At 39.3% G+C, this 20,273-nt stretch overlaps 3 protein-coding genes across 3 annotated transcripts; 2 read left to right on the forward strand and 1 right to left on the reverse strand.

Annotated features, from left to right (window-relative positions):
* Positions 1 to 2,300: 2,300 nt before the first annotated feature.
* On the forward strand, positions 2,301 to 4,733 carry LOC134745250 (uncharacterized). Its single transcript, XM_063679245.1, has 2 exons — positions 2,301 to 2,532; positions 4,454 to 4,733. Exons 1-2 carry the CDS (start codon positions 2,521 to 2,523, stop codon positions 4,715 to 4,717), a joined length of 276 nt encoding a protein of 91 aa, XP_063535315.1. The 5' UTR covers positions 2,301 to 2,520; the 3' UTR covers positions 4,718 to 4,733.
* A 4,699-nt stretch (positions 4,734 to 9,432) lies between these two features.
* Positions 9,433 to 10,201, forward strand: LOC134745487 (fibroin heavy chain-like). Its single transcript, XM_063679530.1, has one exon. The coding sequence runs from the start codon at positions 9,488 to 9,490 to the stop codon at positions 10,136 to 10,138; it is 651 nt and encodes a 216-aa protein (XP_063535600.1). The 5' UTR covers positions 9,433 to 9,487; the 3' UTR covers positions 10,139 to 10,201.
* Positions 10,202 to 13,623: 3,422 nt separating this feature from the next.
* On the reverse strand, positions 13,624 to 19,958 carry LOC134745489 (uncharacterized). Its single transcript, XM_063679533.1, has 2 exons — positions 19,559 to 19,958; positions 13,624 to 13,949 (listed from the first exon to the last, which is right to left on the reverse strand). The coding sequence occupies exons 1-2, from the start codon at positions 19,933 to 19,935 to the stop codon at positions 13,640 to 13,642; spliced, it is 687 nt and encodes a 228-aa protein (XP_063535603.1). The 5' UTR covers positions 19,936 to 19,958; the 3' UTR covers positions 13,624 to 13,639.
* Between the last annotated feature and the right edge of the window lie 315 nt (positions 19,959 to 20,273).

Here is a 20,273-nt window from a genome sequence, read left to right on the forward strand (position 1 = left end):
ATGTAAACTGCAGTATGTATACTTATATGACAATTCATAATTATCATATGTTGGCTACCTGTCTGATCCTTATAACAGTTCCTTCGTCTTTTAATTTAAAAAAATAATTGACGCAGTATGTTTTTACCGTATTTTTATTACTTAAATGTTACATTTTTTTTCCAAAAAATATCTACAAATATTTTACGTGACAGCTTATCTTATCTTATGGTTTTCGGGGGCCCTTGAGGATACACTTCGACCCATAGGGATCTTTTGTGCAATTACCCCCTAGGAAAGGTCCGTCCGCTACTCAAGAGCTTTTCCCACCATCTCCATGTGCCGGATGATGGAGTTCATGGGTAGCGTTTTGAATTCCTTTGGTTTCAGATAGCCTGTTCCAAAGGCCTTTCATCTTTGTCTGGCGAGGGCGTGACACTCACACATTTCACACATCAGGTGTTCTACTGTCTCTTCCTCTTCGCCACACATACGACAATCGGTGTTGTCAGCGTGTCCCATCTTGGCCAGAATTCCCTTAACCCCGTAATGGCCAGTAAACACCCCCGTTATTATTTGGAGTTGTCGTTTGCTAAGTTTCCAAAGCTTTTACGTGACAGCTACTCGTACTCCATATAAAAATGAACTTAATAGGGTCTGAGTAAATATTTATGATACATAAATAAATGATAGGATTTACCTACATACTCTCGCTTTTGGTACAATTAAATTAAGGCTGAGATGAGAGGAGACGTGCAGGAATCAATGTAATCCACATCTTTTCTCCGCTCCGTTGGATTACAACCAAATGCTATTGGTTGATTCCCGCGCGTTTCCTCTCATACCCGCTCATCTCCCCTCAGTGATAGAGGACTTGAATAGCTACTAATTTCATCCCCATAGCCTATTGTATTCGGAACTCCGGAACTCTACACTGCATGACCCGAGACAAGATCCGTACCTAAAGGGTAAAAACGGGACCCTATTACTAAGACTCCTCTGTCCGTCTGTCCGTCTGTCACCAGGCTGTATCTCATGAACCGTGATAGCTAGACAGTTGGAATTTTCACAGATGTTGTATTTCTGTTGCCGCTATAACAACAAATTCTAAAAAGTACGGAACCCTCGGTGGGCGAGTCCGACTCGCACTTGTCCTGTTTTTTAGGTCTTATATGCCTAGGTAAAAGGTACCAGTAGCAGTAATATATTAAATTACAGCCAGCGTGAGGATGGAGGATGAAAACAGAAAATTTAGTATTCAACGTCAAGCACGGGGACCCTTTGTCGCCATTGTTGTTTCTGTATGTTCTCGAACAAATATTTAGATCTATAGACATAGACAATAAATGGTACAAATCTGGAACAGGTGAAAGAGAACACATACCTTGGACAACTATTCTCATTTGAAGATAAAATGAAAAGAGAAGTTGAAAGGAGAGTTGCCCTTGGCTGGAAAAGATACTGGAGTCTAAAACATATATTTAAAGGAGACTTCAGTATTCGAACTTGTGAACGTAGCATGGAAAAAAGTAAGCTCAATATAAGATTGAAAGATTCAAGCGTATGCTGCGCAAGCATTTGTCTGAAAGATGTAAGTAATGTTTCACAGTAGGTACATGTATAAGTATATATGTAGATATGTATGTAAGTGTATCATACAAAGTATATGTTTAAGTTTATGATTTAAATATAATAGGTATACTATAATTAGTATTTAATTTGTAAATAGTAGGTAGTGATATCGTTTAATTATTTTCAAATACAGTACAAAGCCTGCACCAACAAACGTCTCTTTTTGGCCCAGTGGTTGACTGGTAGAGAATGCCTTAAGGCATTAAGTCCACCATTTGTACTTATTTTATGTGCAATAAAGTATAAATAAAATAAAAGATTTGAAGGACAAAATTAGATGCTCGGAAATACGAAAAAAACCGGCGTCATCGATATCCTGGAACATGTAAGTAAAAACGAATGACAATGGACTGGACATATAATGCGCCTCAATGGCACATGGCTGTTCTGATTCTGATTCTGAGTAGCAGTAATTGCAATTCTATGTATTCGTGCTATAATTATTCAGGTTGCTAATGTTGCTATGTGGCTGTATCCTTGGCAATTTCTGAAATAGACTCGCCTTTTATCCGTAATAATGCTTTCCATTACACACAAAAGTCAAATAACTTTTTAGGTAAATAGAATAAAATCGATCGATATACTGAATGTACGTAAGGTCGTAATTTAGTGATAAGAAAAAAATTGGCCTCTTATTTGGAAGCAGAATGTTTGCAAAATTAATAATTTTTAATGAACGTGATATTTGGCGCCAATTAATAATGCTATGGCACGAGTATATTCTTCGGAACCAGTTTTCTGCGCGTATTAGCTGATGGTTTCCGCGTGTGGTATGTAGTTATTTTTGGGATACAGGATTCTCATATTCGCATGTATAAAAGCTCGTAATCTGCAAACATCATCAGTCAAATTCTAACGCCCTGTAGTGACAGTTTGCCCGTCCGACAGAGGCGTCCTAATCTCTCCATCATGTTCAAATTGGTACGTTTAGTAAAAATAAAGATTCACTTTATCATAAAACATATTCTGCTTACTTATGTTCATCCTAACGCTCTATGAGATCTTTAACCTCTTTCGCGAATGATTACATCAATTTTGATTGTACGGGTCTTTTAGGCGATATTAACTTCAGGTAAAACCCGTAAGGCAGTATAACTCATTAATTACGACATGGGTTCAACGGCCGACCCTTTTTGTTGTGGCCATCATCTGCAGATTTTCATCTCGATGGTGGAATTTCGCGTAAAATGTAAAGCTCTGTTAAGCCCGCAGATGCCCCCTAAATGGGTAATGGCGCGTTATTTGGTTATGATGCTGAATTTCTAGACCGCGGGCCAGGAACAGATTTCCATGACCAATCGCGTCCCGGGCGAAAACTCGTATAGTGGTTAACGGCTATGTATGATGAACCCTCGTGAACGTCAGCTGCCGCTCCGTTGGTGGGTTGAGGAATGGCAGCAAATAAAGTCTATAAATTTTTTAAGTCATCGCCTCCCGCTTGATACTTAGTCAGATGATAGTTTAGATGCTATTGTGAATAAACAAGGTATGAAAGGGGGGTGAGATGGGATTTTAAGGCTACTGCTACAAAAAGAATGTATAAATAAATAAAAAATAAAAATAAAAAATATTTAATTCAGACTTTCAAAAAATCAATATTTTGTTAGTGATACTTAAACTAGGGAACCTATAAACTAAGTGTTAGTCTAATTATAACATTTACAACATTTACTATACAATTAAGAGCTAGCCATAAAAACAAAAACAAATACAAACAAATACCTAACTTACTTACTTTAATAATTTGTACTGCCTATTACGATATTAGCCCAGTGCCTTAATATAGGGCAGTCGAGGCGTCCAGCTACCATCCTCAGGATGCTGTTACTGCTGCTTCTCACTCGTCTCAGCAAAGAGGCTACCCTCTTGCGTCTGATGGCATGGAAGCCATCCGTGTGCGCCTCGGCAAACATGCCTGACGCACTACAGCGCCGAGGCAGCTTTAGCAACATTCTGAAGATATTAATAAACTGAACACGAAGCGCGTTATAAACACGCTTCTTATGCTTCACCCATAGATTGCATGTATAAAAAGATGTACAATATGCTTTAAAGACTGTGAGCTTAACTTTTTTTTATTTTTTATTTTTATTTTTTTTATTAACTTCCCTTGAACATTTTGCAAATCTACGGATGAACATGTTGCCCCTGATTGCTAAGGCTCTTCTTTCTCTTTATTATATAGGTCATCATCCAATTCCTCTGTTACCAATTTAAAATGGAGCTATAGTATAGGTATACCTCTGTATACCAATTTAAAATGGAGCTATAGTAATACTCATAATATTTATAAAAAAACGATCCAACAATCTTCCAAAATCACCTTTGTATGAAAACCTGGATTTCCTGTTTATCGTCAAAGTTATGAAATGGCTAAAATAGAATTAAAATACAAACGTCCGGAACACTTATTATATACACCATTCAGTTTACATATGTAAAAATAAAATGTTATCGAGGTCTGAATGTCAGTTTTGCTCCTACTCATCCCATTTTACGGTATTTATAATAATTCGCCGATAACAAGTTGTTTATGTATTTCACTAAACCATTTAATCTAACAAAAAATGTTAATGTGCATATATGTCTAAGATTACGTTTACACTTTCTACAGTTACAAGATTTTTAGCAAATGGAGTAATAAGTCCTAATGAAAGGTATGAGTAAGTGGTATAAGTAACAAAATAATTCCAGACGACCCTAACTTTACCTAGTAGTTTGGGCTGGGTTCGAATTCGTCGCCAAGTACCTTTGAAGCTTTCCTAAGTAGTTTGGGATTAGGAATGTAGTGTGAAATTGCGTCCAAATAATTATTTTCCATGTTCGCTTTTACTATTTTCAGATCGTTCTTTTCGCTATGGCGGCAGTTTGCACGGCCGCGCCTCGGCCCAGCGTGGTCGCGTATTCCCCAGTATACTCTCCGGTGGCCCCCGTGGTGTCTCACGTGCCGGTCGCTTACTCCTCCCAGTCCAGCTCCGTGGTGCACTCTGCCCCGGTGTACTCTGCGCCGGTACTTCGCTCCGTGGCGGTGGAGCCCGTCGTGCACGCCGTACCCGTGCAACCTGTAGTACTTCATCCCGTGCCAGTGTATTCTGCTTACGTTTAAAATAGGTTTACGAGAATGTTGAATACTATATTTTTTGTTTTAATATGATGATGTAACAGCTTTAACACAACTTAAAACACGATAGTATAGTAGACAGCTTATTTTTTTGTTGAAGGGTCGTCCAGACATCATGTGATCATTTAGCCAAATAGGCCAAATATAATCACATGATTCCTGGACGACGAGGTGTCATGAACGCTGGTTGTGTAGGTATATAGATTTAAATTAATTTTTGTTTGTGTTATATTAAAACGCATTTACATTTACTTAAAAGTGAGTGGATCATGATGTAACTTCACAGATATTATCGGCATTTTAATTGGATTCACTTACGACATTCTTGTTTTTAAAAATTTATTTATTTTTAAAACACTATCATTTCCCCTATAACACTTTTAGGTACCTACCCATAATACATACGTACCCGTATCCTCCATATTTCGCTTGCTTTTTTTACTAGATCATATTACCTCCAGCTTTGTAAGGAGGGTTACTATCGACTGAATGATAAATATTTTTTTTTAATACAGTTGCTCAAAAAGTACTACTTTACGTAGCTGTTTAGCGTGCGGAAAGTTGGTTTTCGCGAACTAGTGCTTTTTACTTTTCCAATTTTTTTAAATTCTTGTTCCAATTCATGACTACTTATTGATGAGTGTTAATATTCGTTTCCTTTAAACGTCGTAATCAACATAAAAACCTATTATTAATGTAAGAATACGAAAAATATACATATTTTATCCTTAACTTTTATCATTATAACACGTCTATTTTTTATATTGAATATTGAAAAACCGTTCTTAATAAGTTGTCTGAACGGAACGGAACGCCTGTCAAAGAAGAGGCGTTTTTTCTTTCTGCTTTATGTATCCAGAGGCAACATTCGATATTGTTTTTCTAAATGTACGATTCACAAATAATCGTAATTAACGATATTTGGGTAATAATAGTAAAATGTTTTATTTTACAATTGTTTCTGTCTTATAAAACATGCATTTACTTAAAAAAAAACTTTCATTGAAGTGGGTTCAATAATAATCACACCCAGCTAAAAAAACACCTCTTCATAATGTCTATGTCAATGATGTCACAGAATTAATAATATAAAAGTTACGAATTCCTTACTTGTTGTTTTTCTTATTTTTTCGCAACTGTATTAAAAAACGTCGTTCGATACACGTGCGGAAATGTCATTCTTCACTCGTCCCGAGTCATGCCACTCGCCTGCGGCTCGTGGCATATTCGATATCTCGGTACTCGTGAATGTAATGACATACTTTCCGCACTAGCATCGAAATGTACTACGAATCGATTTGCTTTCATTTAGTTTGATATTTTACAGTTAGTATTTTCCTTGTATTGGTGTGGTGAAAAATTTTGTGTTTTACTCGGTGGCAAAATGTGTTTACTTCAACGCAACGCTCAAGATTCAGCGGTCAATTTTAGAATCTTTCGCTTGCTCGGGTGCACATTAGCACGAGAGGTTAAACAACAACTTTGCCCCCGTGTAAAACAAATAACTGCTTATTCTACAACTCGAGTGCACGAGCTGTATATTTAGTAAATAAATATTTATTTTGTTAATAAATGTGGAAAGTTAATTATAAAAGGATGGGACTGTCAATAGCTAACACAGAAAAAAAGATTATTACTTTCAATAATAAACTTCTATTGGTATATTTATATATTAATTAGCGCCTCTTGCACCATCCCACTAACCCGGGGTTAACCGGTTAAATCGTTAACCCAGTGTCTATTTGTACTGCTAACCATGGTAACTCCAGGTTTAACCGGTTAACCCCGGGATAGTTAATGGTGCAAGTGCTTTAAATGTGCAAACCAGGATGAAAAATTAAATGATCGACATTATTATCCGATTAAAGGTGACAGTCCATTTGCAACCGCAGCTGCGTTACTGCTCCGACACTACTGCAGCGGCCTAAACGCGTCGGTGTTATTGTCAATTTCGATAGTAAAATGAATGACGATATCGACTGCACGTAATATGGTGATTTTAACGTTTTCCCGACCGCAACTGCACTACTGCTCCGACACGTCGCTGTTATTGTCAATTTCCATAGTAAAATTAATGACAAGGCCGACTGCACGTAGCATGGCCATTTTTGCGTATTTAGTGTATTATTGCAACTGCGGCTGCAGACCGCACGTCAAATCTGTCACCTGCACTGAAACGTCTTTGGGTCACAGATATTAGTAGTTCTAAGCAAAGAGGATATAACCACTACGTTCTAATAAGGAGCTTATTACACCCAAGGATATACAACCCCGATGGTACAGTCGCCATATATCGCAGATATATCGGGTCGGCCCAGGAGCTCACAAATATCTGAACACGCCTTTACTGTCAAGGCGCTACTGTAAACTTTTTTGCTAATCTATATTGAGCCATATCACAGAGCCAGTTAGGAAACGTAGACAATTATTGTGTACAACACGCACCGCGCTAGTTGTATGCATGCACAATTGATCTTGTACCTCGGCAGAGGGGAAATAGTGTCCCAATTTGTCAGTAAATAAGAACAAACAAAAATCTACTCATTCATTTCCTTTAGGTACTAGTATACTAGCCTAAGACAAAAGGGGATATTACTGCAATGTTCTGCCACCAGAGTGCAGGACTAGCCTTTTTAGTAAACCATAGAGTAACACACTGTACCCACTACATACTAAGATACTGTAGTATACATACTGTACCTTTAATAGGTTTTTGACAAGTTTTCAGAGATAACAAAATATGACATTGATGCATCAAGGCGGTTTGTTTACAGAGGACCTACCGGAAAACGCGAATCCGAAATTTCGCTATCAGCCTCTTTATCGCTCGAATATGCAAGAGTGATAGAGATGTTAAATAACGAAATTTCGATTTTCATCTTGGTTTGCGATAGACCCTCAGATTGTGGTAGTGGCGCCCTGGCGCCCCCTACGCATTTTCGCGTAATATTCCCTAATCCTGGCCAAGCTATATTTTCCTACCTGATTTTTTTTATCATTTCATGATAAATTCATTAAATAAACTGTTATTTTATTTTTTCGTAGTTTTGCGAGGATAGCTATAAGCTCGATAGGGCACGAGCGATAGAGAGGCAAATAGAATACCGAATAATCGGCAAAGTGGCCGAATAGGACGAATAGTTGCCGAATAGTTGCCGAATATTCCTGGCAACTCTAGTCGTAATATCATATACTATAATGTCGTTTATGGCGACACTTTCTAATTTTGTCATTGCAAAATTTGCAAAGCCATTCCTGAGCTAAATAAACGAAGCAATCATTATTTTTTATTACAAGGAGCAAAAATGTTGTTTAATACCTCCTGGTAATATATTGATATCCAAACATATGAAAGGATACAAAATTGAACCACGAGAGAAGCGAATGGTTTAAAATTTAGAATATTGACAGTTGCGGGGGTCTTAAGGCATAAACAAACTTTGTTACAGTGCAACACGCAATTTTTCATCACACCAACACGAGGAAACCATTTATTATTCAAATTAATTTATTAGAAGTTCTTTCTATCGGCTAAGGTGAGGGAAATAGCTTCCTTCATAAAGGATTTCTTGTCTCGCCCGTCAAGTTTTATATGGATGCACGGTCATATCATAAAGAGTGCCGTGCCGCCCATGGACACCTGCAACACAAGAGGGATTTTAATTTGTGTTTCAGTTTCAAATAGGAAACTTGACAATATGAAGTGTAAATTGCGCATTATTTATAGCTCTTACAAATAATTTTATTCATCACATCGGATTGCTGTGTGCGGTGGTCACCTGGTGGTCACGCATTTAGGCAAGAGGATGGGGAAGAAAATTTGACATTGTGACCTTACCTTAATGTTAAGAATAATTTTTCCTCTGCATTAATTTCATTTGAGTAATTTGATTGTATTTCGTCAATTATTAAGTCTCATTCAATGTTGAATTGCTTTTCATTTAATCGGCAATATTATCTGAATAAACGATCACCATTAAATATCAGATTTTTTATTAATATTGCGTAGCTGCCTTCGTCGGACTGACTATTGTAGAAAGGCAAACTGGTCTTCTTTTTCATGTAGCATGTAGCATTATCGTCACTCGCTTCTTCACGTAAAAAATACAAAAGTAAATTAGTATTTTATTTGTACGTCTGACATTATATGACTTGACTTGACAAGCCATCAACGAACGCTGTCGCGACTGCACGCCGCAACAGCCGCAGTCGTGCTGCTACAGTAGTGCGGCACCGCGTAACGTCGCAACTGCAGTGCAGCGGCAGTCAGAAATGGACAGTCACCTTAACTTAGTACCGATATATTGACGCACAGTTTCCCTTAACAATTAAGGTCAATTGTTCGAATTATATTTTTCTATGTAAATTGCCTTTTATAGTACGATGCCTTGATGGTGCAAGTTTTTTTAATTGTACATCTATTCATGTAATCAGTGGAAGTGAATGGCCCTTTATCAATTCGTTCAAGGTAAACACGGAAACATAGACTTTGTATCTATTCCTGTTTAGAGTTCTCGAATTAAACCCTATCGGTATAAGGTTGAAAGCGATTGTTGCCCGCTGCACCCGGCCCGGCCCCGCCGCAATCAAGGTGCTTTTCTTTCCTCTAATACAGCCAACGCCCGCTTGCATATTTCCCCTACGTCACAAAGGTATCAGGAATACCTACGCCTACGGCACAAATTTGTATAAAAGCCAAAGGTACCGGGGTAAATACAACAGTCTCTCGCAGTACTGAAAACAATACAGACCACAATGTTCAAGCTGGTGGTGTTGTCTTGCGTGGTGGCGCTGGCGGCGGCCAACCCTAGTGGTCTCGGTCCTTGGGGCTTGGGGCTGGCGGGTCCCCTGGCGGCGCCGGCGGCTCTGGCTCCTCTCGGCCTGGGCCACGGTCTCGGCCTGGGCCACGGTCTGGGTCTGGGCCACGGTTTGGGTCTGGGCCATGGGGCTATCTGGGGCGCGCCTGCGCTCGCGGCCTACAACTACAGAGGCCCGCTGTCCCTCGCGCCCGGCCAGCCCGCCAACATCGTGGCTGCTGACGGAAGGCCCCTGGATACTCTGAGCGTGAACTTGGACCGTGCCGCGCACCTCACTGCGAGGGCTGTTGACCACGCCGGCTTGCACCTGCTGAAGAAGCGCTCTGCCGTCCTGCCGGTGGGCGCTCCCCTGGCCGTGTCCCACGCTGCCCGCATCGACCTGCCGGCCGCGCGCCTCGTTGGCGCCGGGCACGGGCTCGGCTGGCCCGCTGTGGGCGCGCTCGGTGTGCACGGCGTCGCGGCTCCCTGGGGCGTCGCGGCTCCCTGGGGCGTAGCCGCTCCTTGGGGCGTAGGTCCTCTGGGACACGCTGGTGCTTTGGGACACGTTGGCGCTTTGGGACACGCTGGCGCTTTGGGACACTTGTGGTGAAAATTGTACAAATTAGAATATTGATCGATCTATTTAATTATAAAGAGAGTTACCTGTATATAATTCATGTTTTTTTATTAATTAGCCTCATTTCAGACGAATTTTACACTGTTTACCATACGCAAAAATGTATTTCGCTCTCGGCTTGGATATTGTAATAAATCTGTATTCTGTGATATGCGAAATAGATACAGAGAATCTAGTTACTAATTTTGTTTTGCGTAGGTACGTTATGGGTTATATTTTATATTAAGCTCACTACCGATATACTTAAGTGAGATAAAAGCGCTGGTGGCCTAGCGGTAAGAGCGTGCGACTTTCAATCCGTAGGTCGCGGGTTCAAACCCGGCTAGTGACCAAAACCAATGAGTTTCTCGGAACTTACGTACGAAATATCATTTGAAATTTACCAGTCGCTTTTCGGTGAAGGAAAAAATCGTGAGGAAACCGGACTAAACCTCTTAAGGCCTAATTTCCCCTCTGGGTTGGAAGGTCATATGGCAGTCGCATTCGTAAAAACTAGCGCCCACGTCAATTCTTGGGATTAGTTGCCAAGCGGACCCTAGGCTCCCATGAGCCGTGGCAAAAATACCGGAATAATGCGAGGAATATGATATTACCGATACAAGTGAGATATAACGTTTCATTAATATTATACTGTCTAATTCGAACTAAGTAATAGGTACTTATTGCGAAATGTGAACGAAACGCGCTATATACTGAGTATTTGCATTTTTAAATAGTTAAAATACAGGCAAAAAATATTCAGGCACAAGCTAATTTTATTAGTTATAACCGTGCATTAAATTTGTCACCAAATGCATAGAGTAACTTATACTAGAGCGGTACTGTCAAAGTAAATTTTGTAACCCCAGTAAATTCACTGCCATCTGTCGACACACTTTAAAACTAAAAATGAAGATTTATAAAAATACGATAGAATGTATTTAAATATAGATAAATGGTTTTTTTTATTTGCATTATTTATTTTTATGATTTTGACCCATGTTCTTTCATTGATATGCGTTAAAATTGTTAAATAACAAACGAAACCGTCAACGCCATCTATACGACTGTAGGCCAAAACTAGTAGCGCCCTCTGAACGAGAATCAAATTTTCTTGATTTTCGAGGCACGTTTTTTCCTTAGACTGTATCTATCTATTACGGAGTTATATCTATCTTTGCCAAATGGTTGACATCTTTATTCCGCATTTATATGTATAATGCTGATATCGTCGACTGATGATTATCAGTCCGCCGGACGATATCAGCTTAATATTGTCAGTTAGAACAAAAATTTGAGAGTTCCGAACAACTAACAGGCTGATATCGATATCGTCCGGCGGACTGGTAATCAGTGGGGGGCCCCTTTAGTTTGCTGACAGAATGTAACAGTAGGTATCACATTGACGTCTAGTTACACGTTTTTAAATAACGCAAATATTCTAGTGCTGGAAACTTTTTTGACCACACTGAGGTAAGAGAATTTCATTGGTTTTCAATAGTTGCCAGTGCAATACGAAGCAATATAAATGACAAACAGGCTGCCTACTATTGGAATTAGGCTGTCAAACACTAGGACGTTAATATACCTTAATGTATTCTTGCACTGAAAAGCGAAGTATGCCATGCAATAACTTCTTTGAAACGATGAAAAGCCCTGGAGAAGACATCACCAACGACGTTATCAAAGCGCTTATAGTCTTCATCTTCTCAAATAATTTTTACGTTTAAGATGGTAATTTGTTAAACAAAAGCCGTTGTCTCTTTTCTGCGAGCGGTCGGCCTTTGTTTGTTGTTGTTTATTGTTTGGTTTTTTTCAAAAACACTGAAATTAGCTTTCTTCTTTTTTAATGAAATACCTTTTTACGAAGTTTCACTCTTAGCTTAAAATATAATTTGGACCCTATACAAACTTAACCCCTCTTTAACCCTTTTAAGGAATGAAGAAGAAAACGCTGAAATTACTTTTCTTGTATTCTAATAATATGCCTTTTTTACAAAGATTCAAGTCCTACACTCACAAAAATATTTGATCTCAATACAAACTTTCAACCCCTTTTCATCCCCCAAGGTGTTGACACCTTGGGGGATGAATTTTTAAAAACGCTGACATGAGATCTTGTTTTTTATTATAAAATTTTAACCCCAAGACAAACTTTTATCATCCCCTTTTTAACCCATTTAGGGGATGAATTTTTAAAAATCTGAAATCACGTTTTTCCGGAAACTGACACGACACGACTTAAGGGGTAAATTTAACATTTTGTTTGGAAGACAGCAACACTGGTGGCGAGTAGGTGTGTGTTGGTGCGTAATTAATTCATATTGAATCATAGATCATTCAAATAGATCATAATTAAAAAGTGATCAAATTAACCGAAAAAAAATGGTGTCGGATTAAGATCGCTTTCATCGGAACGTAAATTAGACAAACTATTTTATAAAGTCAACATATGGACAGACGAACGGACGGCGGACATGACGAAACTATGGGTTCCGTTTTAGCCATTTTGCCTACGGAACCCTAAAATTGGTTATAAAGACGAATAGCTGGAAGAGATCCCTCATTGTTGTCATTGTGAACATGTTTAGGGTGCTGATGGGGCTCCCTAGATTCTGCAGTGCATCGGGCATGTTCGCCGACGCACACGTAGAGGACTTCCACGCCATTATGCGTAAAAAGATCATGTCCATCAGAAGCAGAATACAGGGGAGTGCCAACAGCATACTAAATATGTTAGCGGACAGGCCAGACAGTCTTTTACAAAGACATTGGATGTCCTCACTTATAAACCCCCATTCAGGGGATATATATTTTTTAAATTAGTGTGTAATAAAAAATAGTTTTAATATAAATAACCTAGCTTTTAAGTAACAAACTAACAAATTTGGAACACCGTATCTGAATAAAGAAATTATTTATTATTATTATTATTATTGTATTCTCTCCGTATGTTGTATACTTTTTAAATAATATACTTTTTCTTTGTAATACGTTTAAGTATGAAATGTAGTTTGCCATGAATAAATGAATTATTCTTATTCTTGTAGGTACTTTTTTGTGTAATAAATAACTACAAGTACTGCTACAATGAGGCTGGCATCGTCACCACGAGTGTACAGAAGCCTCTATAAAAATTAAGAATAAAAAAAAGTACTGCTACTGCTGCCATAGGAATATAGATAAACAAACTTTTTTCTAATGTCAGTGCCAGTGAACTGCCAAGTGCGAGTAGGACTTGCAGTGAATCAGCCATCACGAAACTGTCTAAACATTACGGTAGGTACGGTACCTATAATTAATTAAGAAATTATAATTGAGATACCGCCCGCGGACGGTGCTGACAAACAGAGACGGATATCGAAGGTTTAGTTATAGGGTTTCTGTTATTTACTATTTGAGTACAAAACTGTAAAGAAAAAGTAGTGCAAAAATATTTCTTTATTTTCATTGTCTATGTGTTTTTTTTTCAGTGAATATTTATCTTTGGACTATTTACAGGTAGTGGGCATAGTGTCCGGCGGTGTGAATGAGGGGAGTGTGATAAGGTGCAACGATGGGCGCGGAGTAAGCGAGGGGCGCAGCGTGGGTGATGACTGGAGCGCCGGCGTAGGCGATGCGGCCCAGAGGGGCGATCAACGAGGCGGAGCGCTTTTTGAGCAGGTGCACGCCGTCGAGGGCCTTGGCGGTGAGGTGCGCGGAGCGGTCCAGGTTGACGTCCAGGGTGTCAAGGGGCCTGCCGTCCGCGGCCAGGATGTTGGCAGGCTGGCCGGGCGCCAGGGACAGCGGGCCGCGGTAGTTGCTGCCGTACCAGGGCGCGACGACCGCGCCGCTGTACGCCAGCGGAGCGAACGGTGCGAAGGGCGTCAGCAGCGCCGCGGACGCCACTGCCATCAAGCAGGACAACACCACCAGCTTCAGCATTGTTTAGTGGTCTGTGTTGTTCGGTGCACGGAGGAACACTGATGCACTTGCAATGTTGACAGCAGCTTTTATACTTACTACCCATTGATAATGCGATGGGCGAAGCCGGAAGACAGGGCGGCCCTGACTGGACTGCATTTGTCGCGGAATAAAGATCAACGGGCTTGTACTGAAACCATACGTATCTTACCTTTAATTAATGCTTCTTACTATAGGTGGTTAGGGTTACACCTGTATACGTGCTTATTAATATTTATGCAGGTTAGAGAAGTGACCATAAGATAATGCATATTTTCATAAACGTTAAAGTGGGAAGTAAGGAAATGTGGGAAGTGGGAGGGTGTGCACCGCGCCCGTACGTACAAAATGACAGTACTCTGTCATGATGCCCAACATTCCTACCATTCCTCAGCCGTTCACGGAATTCGCGCGCGGACAGTAAGAAGAGAAGGTAAGAAGAAGGGAAGGTTAGTTCCTTAAGACCATTTGAACGTAGTCAGTTAAAACTCACTTCACTAAACTAGAGGTGCCCGCCACCACTGCATACCACCCATACCAAAAATTGTTATTTAAATTTTAACCTTAAATCACCACCTTGTTTATAATGTTTACTTGTTTCTTGGATAAGGCGTTCTAATTTTTATATGCAATTAGCAAGCTGCTTTTACGGAACTTTTAAGTTTTTCCTGATGCCTATCTTACGAGTAGCCTAAGCCTGCATGTGCTACGCAATTAATTATTACTTAGGCTCATTATAAACTGGGCTAAACACAGATATAAACTAATTAATCGCAAACTAGTCTTATGGTATTATGTAAGTACATAGTTGAATAAAAATAAATACCTAGCGGAATAAACAAAGAAACAACAGAACAAAGAAACCGAGGGTCTAGAGCTGATACTTCAAGTTTCCATATTTAAGTCAAACTAGTTAATAATCTGTGATTTAAGTAGTCGTAGGCGCGTTCCAATAGGTACCTGGGGACCTACCGCGAACCACGTTCGACGTGTTGCCTCCCTGTCACACTTACGTACTTACGAAATTACTAGAGCTAGACCCCTCTACCCCGAACCACGTTTGACGTCTTGTCTGTCGCACTTGTAATTTCGTAAGTACGTAAGTGTGACAGGGAGGCAACACGTCGAACGTGGTTCGCGGTAGGTCCCCAGGTACCTATTGGAACGCGCCTACGACTACTTAAATATGGAAACTTGAAGTATCAGCTTCCTTTTGTGTTAGCAAATTTACTTTAATAACAGTAAATGACTAGACGGGGAGATTCACTTCAAAAACACACAGACATAATTAAAATAAAGAAATTATTTTGCACTTTACTTCATTATCAGAGTTTTGTATCCGACGTGGCATAAAGATAACTAAACCCCTGTTATCCGTTAGTGTTACTCTGTTTGACAGCACCGTCCGCGGGGTGTATTCTCAATGAGGTAGGTAAGTAACAACATAAAATGTAATTCCACATCAATGTGGACGTTCAATGTTTTATATTCACAAACTTAAGATTTGGAGAAATAACATGCCTAGAGGTCGATTCAAATTTGAAATCTTGTTATGAAACGGTTATGGACATGGACTCAGGTCTAGAATGTGATATAGGGAACAAGATTGCCTGTCAGAAGAAATATCGAAAGTGCGACGAAATTCGGAATGATGTCAAGTGTCGCACTTTCCGTATTGAGTTCCGAAATAATATGTCATTGCGTAAATAATTTGCTTTATCGTATCGTAATCTATATATATAAACGTAAAAGTCCTGACTGACTGACTCACTTAAATCAACGCTCAGCCCAAAACGTTGGACCTAGAGAGCTGAATTTTTCACAATAGGTAGCTTTTATTATGAAAAAGGGTTTTCATTGGAAATAATATTTTTTTTGAGTGCGGGACTTGAAACTTCGTGTAAAGGCATATTATTAAAATACAAGAAAATTGATTTCAGCGTTTTTAAAAATTTATCCCCTTAATGGGTTAAAAAAGGGTTGACGGTTTTAATCCATTACAAATACTTTGAAACTTCCTAGAAAGGCATAATAGCCGATTACAAAAAAAAGTTGTATTGACGTTTTTGGAAATTCAACCCCTAAGGGGGTTAAAAAGGGGATGAAATTTTGTCTTGGGGTTCAAATTTTATAATATATATGTTTATTAATTATAATAAAAATACAAGAAAACTCATTTCAGCGTTTTCAAAAATTCATCCCCCAAGGTGGTGAAAACGGGGTTGAAAGTTTGTATGGAGTACAAATATTTTTGTGAGTGTGGGACTTGAATCTTCGTATAAATGCATATTATTAGAATACAAGAAAAGTAATTACAGTGTTTTTAAAAATTCATTCCTTAAAAGGGTTAAAAAGGGGTTAAAAGTTTGTATAGGGTCCAAATTATATTTTAAGCTAAGAGTTTGAAACTTCGTAAAAAGGTATTTCATTAAAAGAGAAGAAAGCTAATTTCAGGGTTTTTGAAAATTCATCCCTTAAGGTGGTGAAAAAGGGGTAGAAACTTTGTATGGAGGTCAAACATTTTTTTAAGTGCGCGACTTGAATCTTTGCATAAAGGCATGATATTAGAATACAAGAAAAGTGATATCAGCGTTTTTAAAAAATCATCCCCTAAAGTGGTTAAAAGGGGTTGAAAGTTTGTCGTGGTCCTAATTTTATTTTAAGCTAGGTACTTGAAACTTCATAGAAAGATATATAGTTAAAAGAGAAAAAAACTTATTTCAGCATTATTGAAAATTCCTCCCCCAAGGTGGTAAAAATTGGGTTGAAAGTTTGTATGGAGATCAAATATTTTTTTACGTGCGGGACTTGAATCTTTGTATAAAGGCATATTATTGGAATACAAGAAAAGTAATTTAAGCGTTTTTAAATATTCATCCCCTAAAAGGGTTAAAAAGGGGTTGAAAGTGAATCTATTACAAATGCTTTGAAACTTCGTAGAAAGGCATTGTATAAGATTCCAAAAAAGTTATTTCAAAGTTCTTAAAATTTCAACCCCTAAAGGGGTTAAAAAGGGGATGTAAGTTTATATGTGGTACAAATTTTCTTTTAAGCTAGGAACTTGAAACTTGGTAAAAAGGGCATTATATTAAAATAGACGAAAACTGATTACTTACACCGTTTTTGAAAAGTTTGTATTAATAGTTTCGGGAGCGAATATTTTTTTTTTATATTGGACTTGTAAATCTTCTAACAGGGTCGAGAGGGATTATATCGGGAACAATTTTTTTCAGGTAGGGTCTTGAATCTTTGTAGTTTGTTAAAGACAAATTTCATGCGTTGTATAATTATTAACAAATGATTAACCGTCCCTACTGATATCTTTTGCTGCATATAGTTATATGCTCATGTAGAATATATAACCACCAACATACAAATCCACGCGTACGAAGTCGCCGGCAACAGCTAGTAATAAATAATGTAACAGCAATTATTCATATACCTATTGTGTAAGATGTGAAAAGTGTAAGACAATTTCGTGCTTCTAATTGTCTAATATGCCCGATTCTCGGGCCTGTGTTTACAAAACGAGACGAATTAACTTCGGTCCTTGAATTTTGAGAACCCTTATTATGTACCTATTGCACAAAATACTATTCCAGTTTTATCATGGTGTTTCGGGTATGTTGGGAGGCGTGCGCGGAGTCGAAGCCGTAGAGACCCGTTTGACACTTTAATGAAATGTAAGGGTTACACCGAGTGGATGCTGTCATTGCCCGTGTCATGGAACGCACGCAGAGCCAGCACGTATATACTTAGTGGGAACCAAAAGGATAGCACTCTAGTGTTAATACCTTCTAAGATTTTGCGAATTGCCTGTACTAGCGATATAGGGCGAGAAGACTTTAAGGCTGCCTTGGGACATTTCCATTCTCAAGGTTTTCCTGGGTGCCCTAGAAATCGGTGTCGTGGCATACACTATTTATGCTGAGTGGCTTCCTAATTGTTGTACCTATAATTCATAAAATATATTTGTTGTTTATGAATATGTGTACTGCGCTTTACGCCAAATATTTTTTTTCTACATGGCCAAGTTTATACGGTGTAGGATTAACTGTTCTGATTATCATCGCAGGAACATCTGGTTATCAATTTCGGCGGGAACCCATGCCTGGGAAGCATGCCTGGGAAGGCATGCTGTGAGAATTGTGGACTATCCCAAAGTCAGAAGCGTAATTGATAAATGTATTTACTTATATTACTTACCTCCAAGTCTAAAGAGAGACACCGCTTATTACCAATATGTTAACTATACGAATATATATAATGAAAATGGTGGAGGAAGCCTATGCCGGACGGCATAGGTACTGAACTGAGGGATATTTTATAAACTTTCTGTAATCCAACAAAATATAATTTCTTCAGAATAAAAGGTTTACCAATTGATTTATTGAATAATTACTTACATAGAAATAACTGTTTGGCAAAAATTTCATTTTTGGTAGGTACAACATTTTATCGCTGACTGTACTATTCTTTCCACAGGCAACTAATACTCACCGAGAATGAAAGTAGAAGAAGAAAGAAGAAGAATATTAGGTATTTATAGGTACCTTTAGATTCCTAGGTAGCTACCTAAAGTTAATAGGTTCACGGAAGTCTTAGGAAAGTAGTTTTCTAGATGTGTTTTATTTTACCAAAGAGGATATAATATGCGTTAAAATTATAAATAACAAACGAAACCATCAACGCCCTCTATACGAGAGTAGGCCAAAACTAGTGGCGCCATCTGATCGAGAATCAAATTTTCGTGATTTTCGAGGCACGTTTTTTCCTTAGACTGTATCCATATATATATAGCTCCATGCCGTAATCGGCAACGGCGACCCTAGCTAATTACGAGCGTGGGCTCTGACATGGCTGGCAAAGCCGAACTTATTTTTAAAAACTCTGTCGCAGGTGGGGCAGTAAAGCTGACCAGAATCATTGTAAGTGTAATTATAGGAGGGTTTCGGCCGGGACTTACGTATCTGACGTTTCGTATCAAGTTCAATGAGACGAGCGTCTTCAAAGTTCTTTACGCTCATCTTAACACGAGAACGCCATTCTGGCCGCTGAGAAGTATACTCCTCCCATTTGTATCCATCTATTACGGAGTTATATCTATCTTTGATTATACTTAACGTGATTACATACTTTCGTAATTGATAAATAATATTTAAGATCCAAATTATTACCAATAGCGATAGGTACTCAATGATTCAGGCCAATCTAGGGAGTATTTTGGAAGCATTATTTGTACCAAACATTTTTTTTTTTTTACAACTTACCAAAAAAACAACTTGTAATACAAAACTTTTCATCTGGGTAAAGCATGTTGCTTTAAGGTACATAGTATACATATGGAATATCAATGCATTAATGCTTCAGTCCTTTATTTACATAGGAATATCACAGAGAACAGCCGTGGTGGTGACAATTTACCAGTACCGAGCAAAGTGTCCAGCGGTGTAAGTTAGAGGAGCCTGGTAAGGCGCGACAATGGGCGCGGAGTAGGCAAGGTGTGCACCGTGGGTGATGACCGGAGTGCCGGCATATGCGATGCCGCCGAGGGGAGCGATAACAGGGGCGGAGCGCTTCTTGAGCAGGTGCACGCCGTCAAGAGCCTTGGCGGTGAAGTGTGCGGAGCGGTCCAGATTGACGTCAAGGGTGTCGAGGGGCCTGCCGTCCGCGGCGAGGATGTTGGCAGGTTGGCCGGGCGCCAGGGACAGCGGGCCGCGGTAGTTGCTGCCGTACCAGGGCGCGACGACCGCGCCGCTGTACGCCAGCGGAGCGAACGGGGCGAAGGGCGTCAGCAGCGCTGCGGACGCCGCCGCCATCAAGCAGGACAACACCACCAGCTTCAGCATTGTGTAGTGGTCTGTGTTGTTCGGTGCACGGAGGAACACTGATGCACTTGCAAGTTTGACGTAGGTTTATATACTCGACGCATTATAAGACTAATACGATGGGCGAATCCGGAAGACGCTGTCGGCCCTGAAGCAACTACTTTTGCCGAGAGACAGTGTACTACTTATTTTGTTGCACAATATTTTTTTTACATATTTACGGCTCAGTTAACATTTCAATACATAAATATGCCAGTGGCAGAATGCAACTGTCTCGTACTATAATAATAATTACGATATGTCATCAAAATGTCACCCTTATTGGTTCTATTATCGGAAACTAGGTGGACACTAATACC

Source organism: Cydia strobilella, chromosome 11 (genome assembly GCF_947568885.1).
Source record: "Cydia strobilella chromosome 11, ilCydStro3.1, whole genome shotgun sequence".
In the NCBI taxonomy this organism is placed as follows: domain Eukaryota; kingdom Metazoa; phylum Arthropoda; class Insecta; order Lepidoptera; family Tortricidae; genus Cydia; species Cydia strobilella.

Bases quoted from the DNA above. Each gene is read 5' to 3' on its own strand.
- LOC134745487 (XM_063679530.1), top strand. From the start codon at position 9,488: ATGTTCAAGCTGGTGGTGTTGTCTTGCGTGGTGGCGCTGGCGGCGGCC.
- LOC134745489 (XM_063679533.1), bottom strand. From the start codon at position 19,935: ATGCTGAAGCTGGTGGTGTTGTCCTGCTTGATGGCGGCGGCGTCCGCA. The intron at 13,950-19,558 runs TTACCAGGCTCC...GCCCTGGTACGG, and splicing joins TCCGCGCCCATTGTCGCGCC to CAGCAACTACCGCGGCCCGC.